This window comes from Seriola lalandi, unplaced genomic scaffold (genome assembly GCF_002814215.2).
Source record: "Seriola lalandi dorsalis isolate HSWRI2012SDOR001 ecotype SW California unplaced genomic scaffold, Sedor1 jcf7180002054522, whole genome shotgun sequence".
Lineage (NCBI taxonomy): Eukaryota > Metazoa > Chordata > Actinopteri > Carangiformes > Carangidae > Seriola > Seriola lalandi.
Window position 1 is genome coordinate 1,579,832 of NW_019525075.1, and position 19,136 is coordinate 1,598,967.

General features: G+C 38.0%; 1 protein-coding gene across 1 annotated transcript; it reads left to right on the forward strand.

Moving 5' to 3' along the window:
• The first annotated feature begins 9,998 nt into the window (after positions 1-9,998).
• Positions 9,999-18,525, forward strand: slc6a22.2 (solute carrier family 6 member 22, tandem duplicate 2). Its single transcript, XM_087176042.1, has 15 exons — positions 9,999-10,558; positions 11,398-11,599; positions 11,950-12,084; positions 12,352-12,492; positions 12,598-12,682; positions 12,788-12,920; positions 13,029-13,163; positions 13,621-13,724; positions 13,830-13,954; positions 14,048-14,160; positions 14,255-14,392; positions 14,707-14,809; positions 15,266-15,366; positions 15,925-16,095; positions 17,234-18,525. Exons 2-15 carry the CDS (start codon positions 11,404-11,406, stop codon positions 17,387-17,389), a joined length of 1,836 nt encoding a protein of 611 aa, XP_087032168.1. The 5' UTR covers positions 9,999-10,558; positions 11,398-11,403; the 3' UTR covers positions 17,390-18,525.
• Positions 18,526-19,136: the final 611 nt, after the last annotated feature.

The window sequence follows — 19,136 nt, forward strand, 5'->3', positions numbered from 1 at the left end:
CCTTGCGACCAGAAATTAACCATTTAGATTTTATCAAATTAATTTCTCAGAACAATGCCTATTTGAAATGGAATGAAAGTCTCACCCGGCACATGAGCCTAAACAGTCTTCTATCTTCCTGATTTGCTTGGTTCTTTTTGACCGATATAGACTTGGGATGACATCTTACACACACACACACACACACACACACACACACACACACACACACACACACACAAATAATAGATTTTCAACAGTCTGGAAAAGTTCAAACTCCATAGTTTAAAAATACATAATAGAAAGAGAAATGTTTGGAAGTTGACGTGACCTGTTAACACATTTACAGTCTCTGTAAATGTGTCAGGATGCAAGGTGGCGTTGACCCAGGGGCGCTTTAGATGGCACCATGACCAAGTGCTAGCCAAGTTGGCAGAGCTCCTGGAAGGATGTAGGGTGGCAGCAAACCACACCCAGGAAACAACAAGGCCTGCGCTAGCTGCCTTTGTTAAACCAGGCGAGATGCGCAGAGCACCCACACAGGAACTTACCATCCTGAGATCAGGTAAGGAGTGGCAAATGCTGGCAGACCTAAGAAGACAGCTGGTGTTCCCGAGAGATATCATAACAACTACTCTCAGGCCAGACATTGTCATGTGGTCTGCAGTGGAGAGAGCAGTCCACAACATCCGTGAACGGCAGCCTCCAGCTGATGACCCTGCAGCTGCCCGCACTGGCACCGGAGGAGGTGCGACAGGCCGGAAGGCCGAAGCAGAGACCAACATCTGACCTGTGCAATGACCTGCCTGGTATATTGGTATCAAAGCTGCTAGAGACTAATAAAGTCTACATACCCAACTGTCATTAGAAAACAAATGCAGTCTTAGTTAACAGTCCTGCAATAAATCCTCCCTTCATGACGTTTGTAACGTTAAGATTTTTATTGAAATTGTTTTAAGAGAGGTGTTGACTGTATGGTCTTATTGAAGTACTGTTGAGCGTTATAATGGCACTATAGAGAGAGGAGTGTCTGTCACTGCTATGAATGTTTTCTTCCTGTAGTGTTATTTCGGTTACTAGTGCTGGGAGTCACCAAAGTCAGACGGTTTAAATGAAGAATGATGCCAGTGGTGCTGCTCCTGAACAAGATTTAAAGTGCTGCACACAGAGTGCAAATCATTGTATACAGCTGACAGCTGAGGAACTGAGGAGTTGGTTCCGTTGTTGCTCTTATTAACTGGTCAGGCTAAGGGCAAATTGAGGACAGAGAAAGTCATTATGATTGAAACATGCTGTTTTCCTGTTTTAATTTGCCAAAAATGTTTGAAGCAGCAACTGCTCTCTCTGTTAGTCATTAACAAATAAAATTGCAAGAATTGACAACCGTGAAGTGTGAAATGTGAAGTCTCAAGTTTTATAAAACTACAGTGCCAGAAATCACTGAAGATGAAAATATACAGTATGATCATAATTACACATAATAATAATTAGAAACCAGCATGAGCTGAGGAACACGTTTAAAACTTCAAGTTCTAGTCACTCGGAGTAGGTAAACAACTTCGTCAAAATCGTTTTGACTGATACAAAGGAACAGCTGGTGACCCAAGATGATCCTTTCTCTCCCTCCCTCTGTGTCAGTCTCTGTCCCACACAGACATCCTGAGGTCCAACATTCACAGTCCTCCATCACAGCAATATGTTATATTCAAAATAGATGATTTGAAAACACATTGTACGGAATATCACTAATGTATTCAGGCTTTTCTTTTTGTTATTGATACTAAGAGCAATACTTTATTGGTGGTATCTGTTTCCTTCGATGGTTTTAATGAGTTGTTTATGAACGTTTGTTTTCATTTAATGTGTTTTTTTACTCCCTCCACTTCTTTGCTCTAATGCTGTTTTTCTTCAAGGGATGGGGATGCTTGTACCATGCTGAGCCATGAGCAACACTGACCATTCAAGCATGCTGGTTTTTCCACTGCACAGCATGGCGAGATAAAAGATGTGATGAAGGTGTGCTGTTTGCATAAACCACAGTCTGCAGCTCTAAATCTTTAAGGGCACTGTGGCTGTTGATTTTTGTATGTCTCCCTTAAACATCTAGAACGGGATCTTTCGACAAAATATATTCATAGAGTGTCATTGCTAAAATAGTTTCCTCCATCTGACGTGCAGGTGGACGCACACAAAGGCCAACCAGCATGAGACTGATCTTGTTAGGGGAAAAAATTCCTGTGCACTCAATTACCCTTGCACTTGTCGCACTGGACTAATTCAGGTACCCTCTTACAGAAGCCCCTGCTTCTGCCACCAGACCTCTGTAGCTAAGTATCCTGCTGCCTGTCATATAACTATTAGAAAAATGGGAAAAGATCTTACGTATACTTACGATCTGTCATCCTCTGAAGCAGCCTGATGTCCTTGTGGGTGTCCTTCTGACTTTGTTTCAGCTTTTTCCATTTCAAAATGCTTGTTTCCAGGTTTGTGCTAATGTCTGTCCGTGCATCTCTGAAAGGGGAGTGTGTAGAGCATAGTAAGTACAAGATGCTGGGCAAATCATTATACTGGCTGTTAATTAATTATCTTTGGCAACCTCTTCCGAAGTGGGGCTGCACAGGGGTACTCAAGTTCAAAGCAACACAGCTGTCTGCTGAATTAACAAGACAAGTCAAAACTTTCTCAGACTGAGTTACACATATTTTTTAAAATTTAAATGTCACTTTTTGCTCTTTTAATTAACATATTTATTTAAATAACTTTTTAATTGAAATACAGCATTTAAGAGGCATTGCATACTTATTAAATAGTGTGGGACTGGCTAATGTAGCTTGAAAAGATTTTGTAATGTTGAAAGATGAGGCAGAGGCTGGTATGGTTTCTTTGTTGGTTTATTGCAGCAACACAAAGGTATAGCTCAGCATTCTTAACTAGGCAATTTAGGCAGAGAGAATCAGCAGCCTTCATTCCCTCAGGTAAAAACCAAAACTTCAACAAAAACACACACACACACACAGTGGGCCAGCCCTCACCCGCTGCGCTCCACCAATCACCAGCACACACTCTGACTTTTACCATGCCATCCTGATGATTGGATTGGCAGCACGACGGGAGACTATAGCCAGACTCTGCTAAGCAAAACTCGAACTGTACAGGGTTGCTACAATAGTAATGCATCACACATTGTATGTATAGCTCACTGTACTCTCATTTACATTTTTCACCATTAAAATTAAGAATGATTTATAGTTTTAATCAAGCTCACGTAGTGTAGAAAGACATTTCCTACAAATTAAAACAATCATAACAAGGCGTGAAGCTAAATGCTTTGTTGCAGCCACTAATTCTAAGGTCTTCTTACCTTAAGTTAAGCTTCATGTTTTTCAGCTACTAGTACAAATTTCAAATTAATATTTTACAATGAAATCACATGATAAGTAGCTTTAAGTACAATATATAGTGGTTAACTGTTAACTAAATCCAGTCAAGACAGCCTAGGTAATGTATTAAAACTAACACTGAGTTAGACAGTTACATATGGTATACAGTATGACATTGAAGGGATGGCCTAACATACACATCATTTTTTTATATCAGTGCTTATTTCTTTTACATTTTCAAAGTTGATGACACACAGGAATTGCATTGACAGGGTAAACGAGAGAGACTACACACCAGAACATATTTGTTCAAATGTTTAAGATGACTTACTGGATGTGGATGTTCTCTTGACATGCTGTCTCTTGTGGTCATGTGAATAATGACTCTGCTCTCCTCAGTTGTCTGACACAGACATTGGAGACTGTGGTTCACATCTCATCAACTTTTACCACTGTGTTTCCCTTATTGAAAATAGTGCTGGCTTGTTTCTGTAAAAAAAAACATTATTGGGTTGATTCTGCTGGTCCATAATTCTGTGTCGTTTGGAGTACTATGAAGGGTAGACACTGTAGGGTTGCTCATGCTGGGTCAAGGGTCATTCGCAACTCAACAGCTGGATGGGTTACTTTGAACCAACTGCTTGTTCATTCATTTTCCTGCTTGGCCATTGTTGAACTGTCAGGATACATATTGCGTTCAGATATTCCCAAGACACAATGGTAGGCAGGATTTTATGTTAGGTTGATATTAGTGACAGTAACATTAGCTGCTGATTCAGGCCATCATAGATTTAATATTATGAGATGAAACATGTTACATTACCTGTCAGCATTAAAAAGTTAGTAAGGTGGGAAGGAAAAAATGACACTATAATGATTCTAAAATGGATGTAACATGATACAATATCAGTAACAGTAGCTGCTAAGTTTGACATGCGGTAATCTAATGTAAAGGTAGAACATACAAGTGACAATTCTAACCATCACTGATTTAATATTGATATGAAAAATATAATATTTTCAATAACATTAGCTGCTAACTTTGTCCACCTCAAAACTAATGTTTAGATAAAATAAACATTGATAACATTAGCTATTGTCATCAAGGGTCTAACTACAAGATAAGATGAAAAACTTACTTACTTACTAATGTTACATTAGCTGCTAAGTTTGGCTGTTAAACATACATTTTCTATTAAAATGAAACCTTTTCAATAGCTTAATAAATTTCTTATTAATCATAATATCTTGGTAAAATATAATATTTTCAAAATCTAATGTTTGGATAATGTAAAAAAATCCTTTTTTTTTTAACGGTTTTTGGGGAGGCACTGCTGGGTGCAATTGATGGTCATTGAAGTGACATTAACATGTTACAAATATACAGTAGTTTCTGTCCTGCAGAAACAGACATACATCTGATCTAGTATAATTTCACAAAAATGATGTGTTGGTTTTTGATAACTGGACAGCTGGAAATAAATGACTGATATAGCTGTAAACAATCATATGACTTGGTATCTGATGTCTATGTGTAGAGAAGATGAGCTTCAGTTTCAGAGAAAGCAGATCATTGGCTCCCTCTAGTGTCTACGGACAGGCAGTATTTGACTTTTGATTGGATAAAAAGCCAGGTTCTGTACACTGTATAGCTTTTCATGAGTTAGGGTTAGTGTACTGCCTAGTATCAGAATTTGGTATTAGAAATAATTAACATTATCAGGGGGTCATACTCACATGAAGCTGCACCCCTGGCAAAGGAACTTTTTTTTAGCCTTGTCTTGTGTTTGTTTTTTCCCCTTATATACTAAAGTTCAATATCACTGTAGCTCCTGTCCTCCATTGCTCATGATAATAGGAACTGAACTGACTGTACTGAACTGATAAGCACCGAACTTGGTTGTGAGATGGGGTATGGGACATGGGAAGAACCATTAAACCTCAGGGCAGATCAGGATCATTTACTATGACATGGTGTGGCTAATCAGGAGGCATGGGAAGACTCCTGGCTGGGCTGGTTATTGGGCTGCTAGGGCGAGCGAGTGAGAGATAGAGACAGAGAGAGAGAGAGAGAGAGAGAGAGAGCGAAACCAATACTGCTGTGTTGTGGTGATGAGCCCAGTGGAGCAGGCTGTGTGGCCTGCCGTGGTTCTGTGTGGCCCTCAGCTCATTCACATCTGCCTCCCCAGCAGACTATATGTTTGGCTCAGTCCCGTGCAGCAACAGGCAGTAGCAGCGCAGCAGAGCGAGTTCAGGACCACATCTGGCGGTGAGTCCAGTTTTACAGAATCAGTATTATGCAGAAGACAAGTCTGAGTTTATTTGGCAGGATAATGTTGTTATAGCTTTGTTTTCTGATGTTGTTTCATCAGAAATTCTAATATGCTAATTCAATGAATCAATCCGTGTGATCAGCTCAAATCTACAGAATTATGTTACAAAAAGATCTAATTGTAGAAAAACTACTAAAATGAAAGTATGTCTGGTGTTGTATTTACTACTTTCCAGTCTGAATTCTGATCTCACACTCTTTATAGCTACTACCTTAAAGAGGAAAGTGAAAATGAAACTACAGATAGTTGTTGTATTTCATATAGTGATCATCATAATTAATTCATCCTCTGTTCACCATATGATTCTTGTAAAGTGTGACATGAGTTGTAGGCCTATGTGATGGTGTCTCCAGATGAGTTTTGGTGGACCAATTCAAGTCAATAGTCTCGGGCCAATTTTTATTCCCGCTCCCTCCCTGGTGGATGTTTGGCAAAGTCAAACATCCACCAGGATGGCGCATTGGCACATTAACAATAAGGGAATGTCTGATCAGGTGAATTCCCTCCCTTATAATAATGTGTAACTTTATTGGTAAAGGAGTGATGATAATGCAGCTAATGCTTTGAATTCCTTAGATATGGCAATGCAGTGCTCTAAGCAGATTGGAGAATGCTGTCACAATCAGTGACTTGTGAGTATCTCTGGTGTTTAGACAATCATATCCTGAAAATGACCCAAAACAGGATGGCTTATTATAAGGATATTAGTGTGCACAATGATTTAACATAGAACTCATTGTTTTCAGACAGTTTGATGAAAATATTTAAGTTTAACTTAAGACCAGGAAAACACCATATAATGCTACATTATGTTATCAGAACAATCAAAACTCCATAGAGTTTAGTTTACTTTACATTTGTGAAACTTATGGTCAGATATGATCTCTTACATTATGTTGAAGAAAAATATCTGAAAACATTTATAGTTAAAAATGAGCATTTCTTGCAAATTGAGTTGGAGGAGTTAATTGGAATAAAACCTGTTTGTGCATTTTATTATCTAAAAACTCTGCCTTTTAAGTCTTTTATTGTAAAAAGTTACACTTCTTTCAGTAACTTTTAAGCTCATTCAAAAGATATCTCAATGAAATGGTCTCATCTTATTTTACTCATATTTATTCTTATGTAGCCTCTATATGTATTTACATAATTATTGTATAATACATCATGGCACCAAATAGAAATGACTTCTTTCTGGTTTTAATTTCCCTGGAGAACAATGAGACTGTAATATCCTGTATCCTGTGATCAGATGATTTTGTTCCTCGTTATGTAATGTGAAAAGTTATAAGTTGTGATAAGTTCTAGCTTTAAGCAGAAGTTTCTGAAATTACTTAAGCATTAACATAAACACAACATTGCTGCACAACGCAGCTCAAAAATAAAACAGATTGATTGATGAAAAACTAACTACAGCACTGATGGAGCTTTTTGATTTGACCCAGCTTCGCCTGTATTTTACAGAATAAGAGAGAAAAGAAACTTACATAAAAGCCTGTAGCCCCACGATAAAGGAGACCCCCCCCCAACAGTGGTTATCAGTTTTATCTTGGCAAACAGACAAAACAGACATTGGACTCTATTTTAACAGTTTAAAGCGCATGTAAGTACATTTAGGGGGTGTCCATATACACTTTTGCTACTTCATGGTTCAAAAGCGTTTCACTTAGTCTTTGAATTAATCATGGGTGTGTTTTTGAGTGTAATTAATAATAATAATAATAATAATGATAATAATAATAGTTTATTTGTGTAGCACTTTTCGATACAAATAACAAAGTGCTTCACATGAATCAAATAAAAACATCAAAATAAATCAAAGTGAAATGCAAATTAAATTACCCAATATCACACATCACACAATACAAGCATTTTTATAAGTGTGTTTTAAGAAGTGAGGTAAAACGGGGAACAGTTTATTCCAAAGTGTAGGGTCCCTGACGGCAAAGGCCCTGTCTCCTTTGGTTTTTTATCTAGACCTTGGAATGGCCAGCAGCAAAATATAGGATCTCAGACCGCGTCCTGGATTTTAAAGAATTTTAAAATCAATCGTAAAATAAACAGGCAGCCAGTGAAGGGATGCAAGGACCGGAGTGATGTGGGCACGTTTTTTGGACCGGGTTAGTAACCGAGCTGCAGCGTTCTGAACTAACTGTAGGTGAGACAGGTGTAGAAAGAATTGCAGTAGTCAAGGCGGGAGGAAATAAGAGCGTGGATACGTTTCTCTAGGTCTGTGGCAGAAACTAGTGGCTATGTTCCTCAAATGATAGAAACATGATTTGACAACTTTCTTCACCTGGGGCATAAAACACAGATCCTGATCAATAATTACTCCAAGGTTTTTGGCTGAGGGTTTGGTTTGTTAGTTTACCAATTTTTTCTATGATTTGGATTTTTTTTGCAGGTAGACCAAGTAGGATGACCTCGGAGTTTGACTGATTTAATTGCAGGAAGGGTGCCATCTCCCACTCCCTTTAAAAGCCAGGCGCGCCAGGTGCGCTTGCTTCATGGCGGGTTTCTTTTATAATGACCTCGTCTTTCACACTGAATTAGATTCTGTTAGTGGTGAAGTGATTACTATAGTGACTAGGCAGTGAGCCTGGTCCCGGGGCATTCATGCTGCATGCTCTGTGAAATGCTGGGCTGAGCTCAGCTCTACAAAGAAGCAACGGCACAAATCACACGACATCTTTTATGGTGTGTGAGACGCGTAAATAAATGTTGGTTCATTAACAGACTGTGGTGGGACAATTTCCGTCTAGACGGTGAATGGGAAACACTGAGGCAGTTTCACCAGGTGGTAAGAAAGAACACTACTCTGCAGAGTATCATTTATGTCCAAGAGACATTCATGACTCATGTCACACAGACTGCTCCGACCATCTGAGGGCTGCATTGTCATGTTGCACCGGTACACAGTACCAGAACTTCTTAGTGTTACTCTTTAGCATACCTTACTTTTTCTTCCTTAGCTGCCGGTACTGCTCAGCCCTCTCCATTTCAGGATCTGGGCAATTTTTTTTTTTTGTTGTTGTAAAAAACCTTTCGGGAGATTGGACAGTAAACTCAACAAACATGTGCCTATGACACTGAAGGCTGCTGTGTACGGTCACACACTAGAGAGGCTCCGGTGTCACGAAGGTAAGACAGCAGACATCACTGAAGCTGTAACAAACATTACTGTCCTCTACACTGAAGTTACAACAACACCACACTCGGATGAACAAGTTCATCTTTTGGTTCAAGATACACCGAGCGAGAGAGAGCGAGAAAGAGAGCGAGAGAGAGAAGCTAGCGCTAACTGCTAAGCTAAAGTAACTAGCATGTAAACAACCACTGAATTAGTGAAAGTCGCTAAAAGGAGCAGAGAGCTCCGGGCACTGGAGCAGAACTAGTGTAAGTTTAAATGTTCAGCAGGTAGTTACTAACTGTGACGAAGAAAACAGCAACATCAACTGTGATCAGACGGATCAGCAATAAACGCTGTACCAGTAACAGAAACAGACTGGAGATGAGACGCTACCACTGACTCAGCTCTTCAATGGCCACTAACTACTGCTGCTGAAAATATATTTTACTACAGTAGAAGTAAAATCACTGTGCAAAAATGTTCTCAGATAAAAGTATTAAGTAAGTCAGTAAAATGTGTCTGAGTAAACTTCTTACATTTTAAAAGGGGAGGGGTGAAACAAGTTATTTGGCGATAATGACAATATATGATAAAACTATTAAATGAAAGAGCATCTTTAGTCACCAGGTGAATCAGTTATCAGGTGAGAACAGTCTCTGCAGTCTGTGCATACAACTGATAAGTACTATATACTTAGTTGTCGGTTTATTAGGAACATCTAGATAAAGTTTGTGTAGTCTGATACAACAGTCCTGTGAAAAATCCACCTTCATGAAGGTTATAATCTTCAGTTTGTAATAAAATGAAATACAATTGACAGTTGTTTATTCAACTGATCATTTTGGAGGATGTAGTTTGTGGATGTAGTGTGTAGCACTGTTGAGCTGTATTACGTGTTTTTGTTATATAACCTACAAACATTGATACAAATGGGATGGACAATATAATAGAAAATACCATTACAGTGACTGCACTATTGAGTTAAGCCGAGGTTTTCCGCTGCCTCAAGATGCGCGAACCACAGCAATTTAATCAAACTAAAATAAAAGAGCGACGTTCGTTCGTCTTTGCGTCGCTTTGCGCCTCCTGTAAGAAGGGGACAATTGACACCAAACTGTGTGTGTGTGTGTGTGTGTGTGTGTGTGTGTGTGTGTGTGTGTGTGTGTGCCCTGTTTTATGGGTTTCTACTGGTTCTAAAGAAAAGACTGGTTGTGTTAGTTTCAGTGGCCACTCCTCACAGAAACCTTAACTCAACGTATTCTTGTATTGGGGCTGGTGTTGTCAGTCAGAGGAGGAAACAACTGAAGGTAAAGTCTGCATCTTTCACATTTGCCGTCTAACTTCAAATTAGGTTTTGCTTTATGGAAATCTTTGAGTTGGTTATTTTTAGGCAATACAGTTAAATCTCTTTTTTTTAATTTTTTTTTTACTGCATCTAGAAATGTGAAATTTACGAATTGATTTATGCAAGGGCATATTAAACCATTAAACCATAAATGTATGGGTTGAGTTAATAAATTAATTAACCATCTAAAGAAAATGTAATTGGTCATAAAAATGAATTTACTACGTTTATCTACCACTTCTTACTTCATGTCATGGTCCAGTTTATTCACTCAGATTTAGATGCTACAATTGAAAGATATTTTACTTTTAATAATATTCATCTTTGTGTCCCCAGGTCAATCAAGGCTGCAGTCATAGTGTAGTCAGAGTCTTACACTGAAATTAAACAGGTATATATTTAACAATATCAGTTAAAACAAAACATAAAACTTGGTGGGGATATCAATTGTTAGAAAATGTGCAAATCATATTTATTTATTTTTTAAACATTATTAGCTAACATTTAACATTATTATTAGATGCCAGTAGCTCAAAAACATGGTTCCCTTACAGTGAATCCTCATGATTTTGGTGACTCACTGACCTTTCCTGTAGCACCAACATGAGGTTGACTTTTGTTTCAAAGAGTTGCCAAGAAATTTTCAACAAGCATTCACGCTCCCCCTTAGTATAAACTGTAACATCTCACATGATCTACTGACTTTTCATCTGGCACCATCATCAGGTCAAAATTTGAGTTTGTCCACCGCTTTGATTTATGACTAAATACCTGAAAAGCTAATGACATTTCCATCAGCTTCATCTGTATAGACTACTTTGGTGCTAACTAGCAAATGATAGCATGCTAACACGTTAAACTAACACGGTGAACATGCAACATTATACCTGCAAAACAACAGCAGCTTTGTATTCTCATAGTGAGCATGTTAGCATGGGGACTGTTAGCCGCTGGCATCGCTATATACGCTATACTGTTTCATAATGTTTTCATAACTGATTTGAGATGGCAAACATGGTGTATATCTTTGAGCCTGTTCAGTTCTAGTATTTAGTCTGGCCTGTGTGGTATGCCTTTCAGAAATAATTCATGTGGAGGGAAACATGAGAATATTGAAGAGAAACCAACATGTTTCCCTGTGTACAGTACCTAATATGGCCTAACAGCAGCTTCATGTCCTCTACTGTATTACACACTTACACATATACACTCTTTTAATTCTTACTTAAGGTTAAAATGGAGCAAAAACTAAACTCACAGGTGAAAATGAATCTGATGAACCTCGGGACCAGACCAGAACAAACTCAGCCCAAACCTCTGGAGAGAGGCCAGTGGGCCAGTAAGGTGGAGTTCATCCTGGCAGTGGCTGGACACATTGTTGGCCTAGGAAATGTCTGGAGGTTTCCGTACCTTTGTTACAAAAATGGAGGAGGTAAGTGTTTATTTTTGCTGTTGTACATCATGTACACAAGACTGTGTTGTAGGTTCTTTTGCCAGGGATTAATATTTTCTTCAGTTAATAGTTAGCTTGTTGGGCAACATTTTACAAATGCCAGTCATGAAAAACAAAAATCCTTGAACTCTGTCAGTATTGTTATAAAGTGACTTTGCTTTCTTAGTGTTAAAATAATTACAGCTCTTTGGATGCTGTATAACCCCAAAGGACAAGCTCACAACTATTAATGTACTGATCTTTCTGCTGCCTAACTGCATTCATTTTTACAAATTGTTTTCACAAATTTATGCTCTATTATAACAATATATTTCATTTTTACTTTACAGGAGCTTTTTTTATTCCCTATGTTTTGTTCTTGTTCACCTGTGGCATCCCACTCTTCTTCCTGGAGACATCTTTGGGCCAATACACCAGTCAGGGTGGAATAACATGTTGGAGAAAAATCTGCCCTCTTTTTGAAGGTAAATCTTCACAGAAGTAGTTGTAGCTTTTAAAGTGGCATTATTCTGTAATTATTGCTTGTTTTCCTAGTTGCCCCTTTTTCAGAAAAAATTACACAGAATTGTTTGATCAATTCATTTTGTTTTTGTTTCGTACATGATCATTAAATCTTGAATTAGTGTAATTGAAAGTCAGCGTTGATAGGTCCGTCTGTTAGATTCTTGGACTTATGTCATTATCAGATGTACATTTTTTATCTTTACAGTGACATCACCATCTCTCAACAGGTTTAGGTTATGGAAGCCAAGTGGTTGTTTTGTACACTGGGGTGTATTACATCATCATATTGGCTTGGACATTTCTCTACCTGTTTTCGTCCTTCAAGCCTGAGCTCCCGTGGGCGAGCTGCCACAACAGCTGGAACACAGGTACCGAGTGCCAAGACTTCATTTGCCATTTATGACGTATACACCTGTGCACTGTGTTTATTTTGTTGATCAGCTGTCACAGCCTCTCTTGTTCTTCAATGCAAGATGGCTGTTTTGAGCACGGTCACAACCAAACAACCCCTTTGCTCCTGTATGGAAATAGTACATCATCAGTTGTAGAGTTTTGGGAGTAAGTAGCATGAATGAATTATTGATTAATTAATCATTATAAAAGGACTGGTGTTTTTTTCCTCCTTTTTTTTATAGTATGTTTCTTATTAAAACTTTGTTACAGGCGGAGAATCTTGGGCTTGTCCAGTGGTATTGAGGAAATTGGAAATATTCGTTGGGACTTGGCTCTTTGTCTACTTCTTGCCTGGGTGTTGTGTTACTTTTGTGTCTGGAACGGAGTGAAGTCCACAGGAAAGGTACAGCACAATCATAGTGCTAATGTTTAGTATCAGATTTCATGTAATCTGTATAAGTATTTCATCTTAAAAAAGTGACACAAATATTGATGATTGGTTGTGTCTTAGGTGGTATACTTCACTGCCACATTTCCGTATTTAATGCTGGTGGTGCTGCTTGTTCGTGGTCTTACATTACCGGGGGCCAAGGAAGGCATCATGTTCTACCTCTACCCAGACCCATCCCGCCTCACCGATCCAGAGGTACTGCTATCACAAATTCAGCTGTTGCTTTAATCTTTATTCCACCTTATTTCCTAGAAATGACATTCAAGTACTACTATTTTGTTTTGCCATACATGCTTTGGAGGAAATGTATTTGCTGCCTGAATTATGTTCACTCACTATGTTCTTGTAAGGCATGAGAGTCACAGCTGGTTTGGGTATGGGACGTTGTGTAATACAGATACAGAGACCCCAGACCAGTTCCCCACATGTGGTGGTTGAAACAACAAAAACCCTTTGGTTAAGGATAATGAAAAGTAAAGTCTTAAGTTTTTGATAAATAGTACTAATATAAAGACATTCTTTCTCCTGCTCTTAAGTAGCTTTTGACCTTTTCAGCCTTTAAACAAGACCACAACGTTTCTCTGACCTTAACCACGTACTGTGACTTCCTGGATCTTTACAAGCCTAAACTGAACTCATCCAAATCTTTTAGGTATGGATGGATGCTGGCAGCCAGATTTTCTACTCCTATGGAGTTTGTACCGGTGTTCTGACATCTTTAGGAAGTTACAACAAGTACAACAACAACTGTTACAGGTTTGCATTATTACATTTTCAGTGAATTTAATTCAAAATTTTTAATACGTACTGTAGTTTGGATTCGAGCAGAGGGCTAATCATTTCTCAAATTCCCACCTACAGAGACTGTATTTACCTGTGCCTGTTGAACAGTTTCACCAGCTTCGTAGCTGGCTTCGCCATCTTTTCTGTGCTTGGTTTCATGGCAAAGGAGCAAGGTGTGGATATATCGATGGTGGCTGAAACAGGTATGAGATTTTAATATTGATTAACAGAAACCCAGAGTAATGCTGTCTGAATTGTTTTAGGAATATGACCATTTTCTCCATGTATCTTTACAGGTCCAGGTTTGGCATTTATTGCTTATCCTCGAGCTGTGGCTCTAATGCCACTTCCTCAGCTCTGGGCTGTTTCCTTCTTCGTTATGATCATCTTCCTAGGATTAGACAGCGAGGTCAGGCCATGTACTGTGTCAGCTCTGTTTCGAATGTAATTGTTAGATTCAGACACTGTAACACAATTCTTTCTTGTCTATTTTGTTACCACAGTTTGTTTATCAAGAGTCGTTGGTCACAACCATCTCCGACATGTATCCCTCATTCTTTCAAAGCAACTGTCGCCGTAAACTCCTCCTTCTTGCCATTAGTGCTGCAAGTTTCCTTCTTGGCCTTGTGATGGTTACAGAGGTGAGTGGTTTGCGATAACAATTTCTTTAATTTCTTTAATCTGTTAAGTCTTTATTTGTAATAAATATATCTGTGTAATCAATTCAGATAAATGTGCGTCAAAAAACACAAACACACAAAGCCTTGAAAGAGAGGAACAGGTGAACTAGAGGAAAGCATTTAATGGTATAATCATTTGTATCTTTGAACAAAAGAAATAACATTTATAGTCCTTACTTTCAAAATAACACATTGGACAGATACAATATGTGGATGATCCAGTGACAACCTTGCATTGACGTTCATTGTCAGCTTCTGTTTCTCCTCATTTGCAGGGAGGCCTTTATATTTTCCAGTTGTTTGACCACTATGCTTGCAGTGGGATGACACTCCTACTTTTTGCTGTTCTTCAGTCTCTCTGTATCGGATGGGTCTATGGTAAGGGGCGGGTCTAACTTGATAACACCTACCAGAGCCACAGTTTGATGCCTTTTTGTAAACTGATGTTGTACAGCCTAGTGGTTTTTAAATCAGTGGCTCCCCAACTGAGGGAACAGGATAGCAGAAAAATCTTTTTACAATTTATGCCATGGATAATACCTTTTATATTTTCACTTTACTACCATCTTCTTTTCTTGTGAATTACTATGATAATAACTATAACTATAATGATGATTCAAATGAAACAGGGAAAAATCACTGGTTTAGATAACTTCATCATAGACATGTGACCTGTGCGTGTTACAGATTTGTTTTAAGGCATCACAAGACAGAAAGTTTGGGAATATATATTATACTGTTCATGTCACATTGTGTTACATTGTAGTATTTTTCAAAAAAAAAAAAAAAGATACATACGTCTGAAGTATAACTAACACTACCTGTTTTCTGAAGGTGCAGATCGTCAATATGATAATATAAAGGACATGATTGGATATCGACCGTGGCCTTTCATGAAATATTGTTGGCTGTACTTCACACCAGCTATCTGCACTGTAAGTAATGGAAATGTACACAGGCCTGTCCAGTAACTTTGCTCATGCTTTTCTAACAAGCAAGTGTATCTGACAGCTGCCAGAGGCTTCTGTCCTGAAGTTGTCTCAACCAGATGGAAACCAGTACCATCGATGGGGTACAATACAACTCAAGCCTGTTCAGTGTCGTTTTGAATTAGATGTTTAAGGGATCTTAGTAAGAATTTATCTAAACACTGGCTTCTCTTTAAGAAATCTAAGATTATGAGATGATCTAAAGAACTCACATTTGTGGTATTTAATCGGGATCTGTAGCTGTCACCACCACAGATTTAGTGGTTGACGGAGCTGAAGCACTGAGGCTATCAGCAATAGTGCAAACTGTTTCTTATTAGTCAGCTGACAACTGATGCAAGTTTGACTTTAGTCTCATTTTCCATGGTGTTTTACTTTAAATAAAATACACAATAGCAAATTGTTAATTTGCTTTTCTGTATGAAATGCAAATTAATAATCTGATTATTTTGAGCCTGTTTTCATTCCTTGTTTCATTCCTTTTCTCTCTGCTTTTATTTTTAGTTCACATTACTCTTCTCCGTGGTCAAATATACTCCACTCAAATTCAACAACACTTATGAATACCCCTGGTGGGGCTACGCCATCGGAGGATTTTTTACTCTCTCATCAACACTCATGGTGCCCCTGTGGATGCTGTACGCTGTGAGTGTCACTCCAGGAACACTGAGACAGGTACTCTCACATGTTGTTAATGTAACAAGCAAAATTAGGTCCCACAACACAGTTACAATGGTTTTAAACTAAAAACTATAATGGTATCAATTAGTTTCTGTAATAGGGTAATTCAGTGAAGTAACGTCAATTTATACTGATGTTGACAAATGAACTGTATTCTATATCTCTGTGGTCACATCTGGCTGACACCTGATGTACTTAAAAAGATCAGTGTTAGCACCATTAACAGTTACATAATTACAAAAACACCATTTTTTTTTTTAGGTTTATGTACAAACTTCCAAGAAAGACAACAAACATTTGCTGAGTATTGCATTATGGTAGTTCATATTCTATCACTATTTAACTTTTGGGTTGCCAGTTGGCTGCGTATTGCTAAGTAAATGGATGTATTTAGATCAGTACAATATAAAGTTTATGGTGGGGAAAAAGTCTGTGGTGTTTGCTGCTATTTCCTTGTCAAGATTTGACTCTGTGTTTAGGAATAAAAACAACTTGGTTAGGATTAGGGAAATATAATACTTTGGGTTGAAATAAAGGTTAAGGGACAATTGTAGTCAAACCAGTGTTGACTGTCGGTAGGAAACAGGCCACAAAACACGTTTATCCACGTTAAAGTCTGAGGTTTTGTTGACCCATCTAGCCACCCCCATCCTCCATCATCCATTACTCTGCACACTTTGTGCCTCTGCAACAATGTCATGCTATTTCCTCCTTTTCTCCTGACGGACAAGAGCAACAGAGGATATAATAATTCCTACAGCTTCTGGAGGGCTTTGTCACTTATAATGAAGATTTTTGTTTTGGGGCATTTACTGAAAAGCTGATCGTTTGCTCTTGTGAGGACAGTCAATGGCCGGTGAAATGAAGCAGCTGGTGACTCCATGAAAATGAGAGAAAACAAGTTCCTGTCTGCAACAATGCAAGTTAGCAGTGATGACAATGGAAGCATGCGCGACTGAGCTGTACCACTGCATTGTACTTGTCATTGATTTTGAGCCTTGAACCGTGCCCTTCCCGACCGTTACTCTTTATTAGGAAACATTATGGTTCAGCAGATTTGTTATTTTATTCATCACAATTAACATACTGTAATGACATTTACTGCAGTTAATCTTTCTTCTCCTTCACACAGAGACTGAAAATTCTGTGCACTCCAGCGATGGACTTACCTACTGCCACATTAAAGAAAACATCAAATCCTGAAGCTTTCCAGTCTTTCACCGGCTTGTACACACTACGCATAACAGAAAACCCTGATGACAGAGCTCAGAGAACATCAATTATTTAACCTGCAAGAGAAAAAAAAGAAGAACTGCAAAGAGAAGAAAGACTTGTATCTCTTGTGTGATCCAGTGTGCTTATTGAACAACTGCAGGGTGCATTTTATTGTTACTGGGTAATAATACAAGACGTCTGGGAGAAGGGGGTTTTTTCTAGGGAATTCATAAACAAAATAGATTTCTTTATGTTTTAAGAAGGAAAGATGTGTCTTTCTTTTGATTATAAACTGTGTTATATACAGTATCTGTTGTGTATGCTGGTTGGCTGTAAACAATGTAGTACTGGTGAGATTTATATTAATGTTAAAATATTATAATTTTTTTTTAGTAGAAAACAAACATGAGATGTTAAACCCTGGTTAACAATATTAATATTCTAAAGAAGTTTTGGTACCATTCTTTTTAAATTATGATAGATGACTAGTTTAGTACAAAACTATTGGGTTCATTACTGTTGTAATGTACCCACTATGTAATATACTATTGTAATTATTTTAATTAATATAAAAATGACTATATATCTGTTTGCAAAATAGTGACGTCCTTGAAAATAAATTGGAAAAACATATATATGTTTTTATAATATAAACAATGGTAGACGGATAAAGATGGTTGAGTTGTTAGGTAAGCAAAACACTTTACAATGCACCTGCAACGCAGTGGGTGTCACAAGTATTAACAGACCACACCTGTGTGTTTTGAACACCTGAAACCAAAGCTATGCAGACTGTAATCCAACACATTACAGAGTAATATAAAGCCACAGTGTTCAGCTGTGTTATACTTTAATTACAGTGTAAGTACAGATTATGGGGGCAGAGTCTTTGCTACTCCTAAAAACCTGATTGCTGTTCCCATGCTGAAGTTGAAACTACAGAGGGACTGACGGTTTTTGCTGTGAGGACTCCTCAACAATGACCTGCCTGAATAACTCCGGCTTGGAAAATCAATATCTTCTTATAATTTTTTTTTTTTTTTTCTTCAAATGGCTAACTGATAATCTTATTTGGACTTGGAAACACATGTTAATTAATTTGTGTTCTCACTATTTGACTGATTTTCAGTAGATTTCTTTATTGGTTTATGTTTGGTTTTTGTTAAACACTGTGGTGATTGTTGATTTGGTTAAGTGCCATAAATAAACTTTGTGCCACATAAAACTTGACTCCTTTATTCTTGATGAAAAAACTGTTAGATGCACATAAAAGCTGATCGAGGCAAGCTGATTTTTTCTACAAATTTTCTATCCCAAAACCACAATATTATATTGAAGAGTAGCCATGTTTAAAAATGACAAAGACAAACAAGAACAACTTTTAGCTTGCTATATCTTTTAGAAATTTACTTACTGTCTTTTCCTCCATGCACTTCATATTTCAAAACATCTTTAAATGTAATTTGTATTACATATGTATATTTGTATTTTTTGCACCAAAATATATTTTTAAATATTTTGTATCACAACTACTTTGAGTGTATGAGCATTTCCCACATGTCCCGTTTTCCTGCTCAGTGGCAGCATTACTGTACTGTACTAAGTAACACAAAGGGAAAGGTAAAGGTCATATCTGAACTCCCTTTATACCGGTCATCACCTATTCTTAGTTTTGGCCACTAGGAGGCACTTCAGGTCTTTGTGCAAAACATCCTGACACAGTGCTTTTCTTGCAATGGGGACTCAACTCTGCCCTCTGCTGCTGCTTCAGTTGTGTTGGTTGAAACTGAGAGTACGACATCTTCTGGCTGGACTGTCAC

Excerpts from the sequence above, each read along its gene's own strand:
- slc6a22.2 (XM_087176042.1), top strand. The coding sequence starts at position 11,404 with ATGGAGCAAAAACTAAACTCACAGGTGAAAATGAATCTGATGAACCTC. Across the intron at positions 14,810-15,265 it reads CTGTATCGGATGGGTCTATG|GTGCAGATCGTCAATATGAT; the intron begins GTAAGGGGCGGG and ends TGTTTTCTGAAG. Across the intron at positions 15,367-15,924 it reads TCACACCAGCTATCTGCACT|TTCACATTACTCTTCTCCGT; the intron begins GTAAGTAATGGA and ends TTTTATTTTTAG.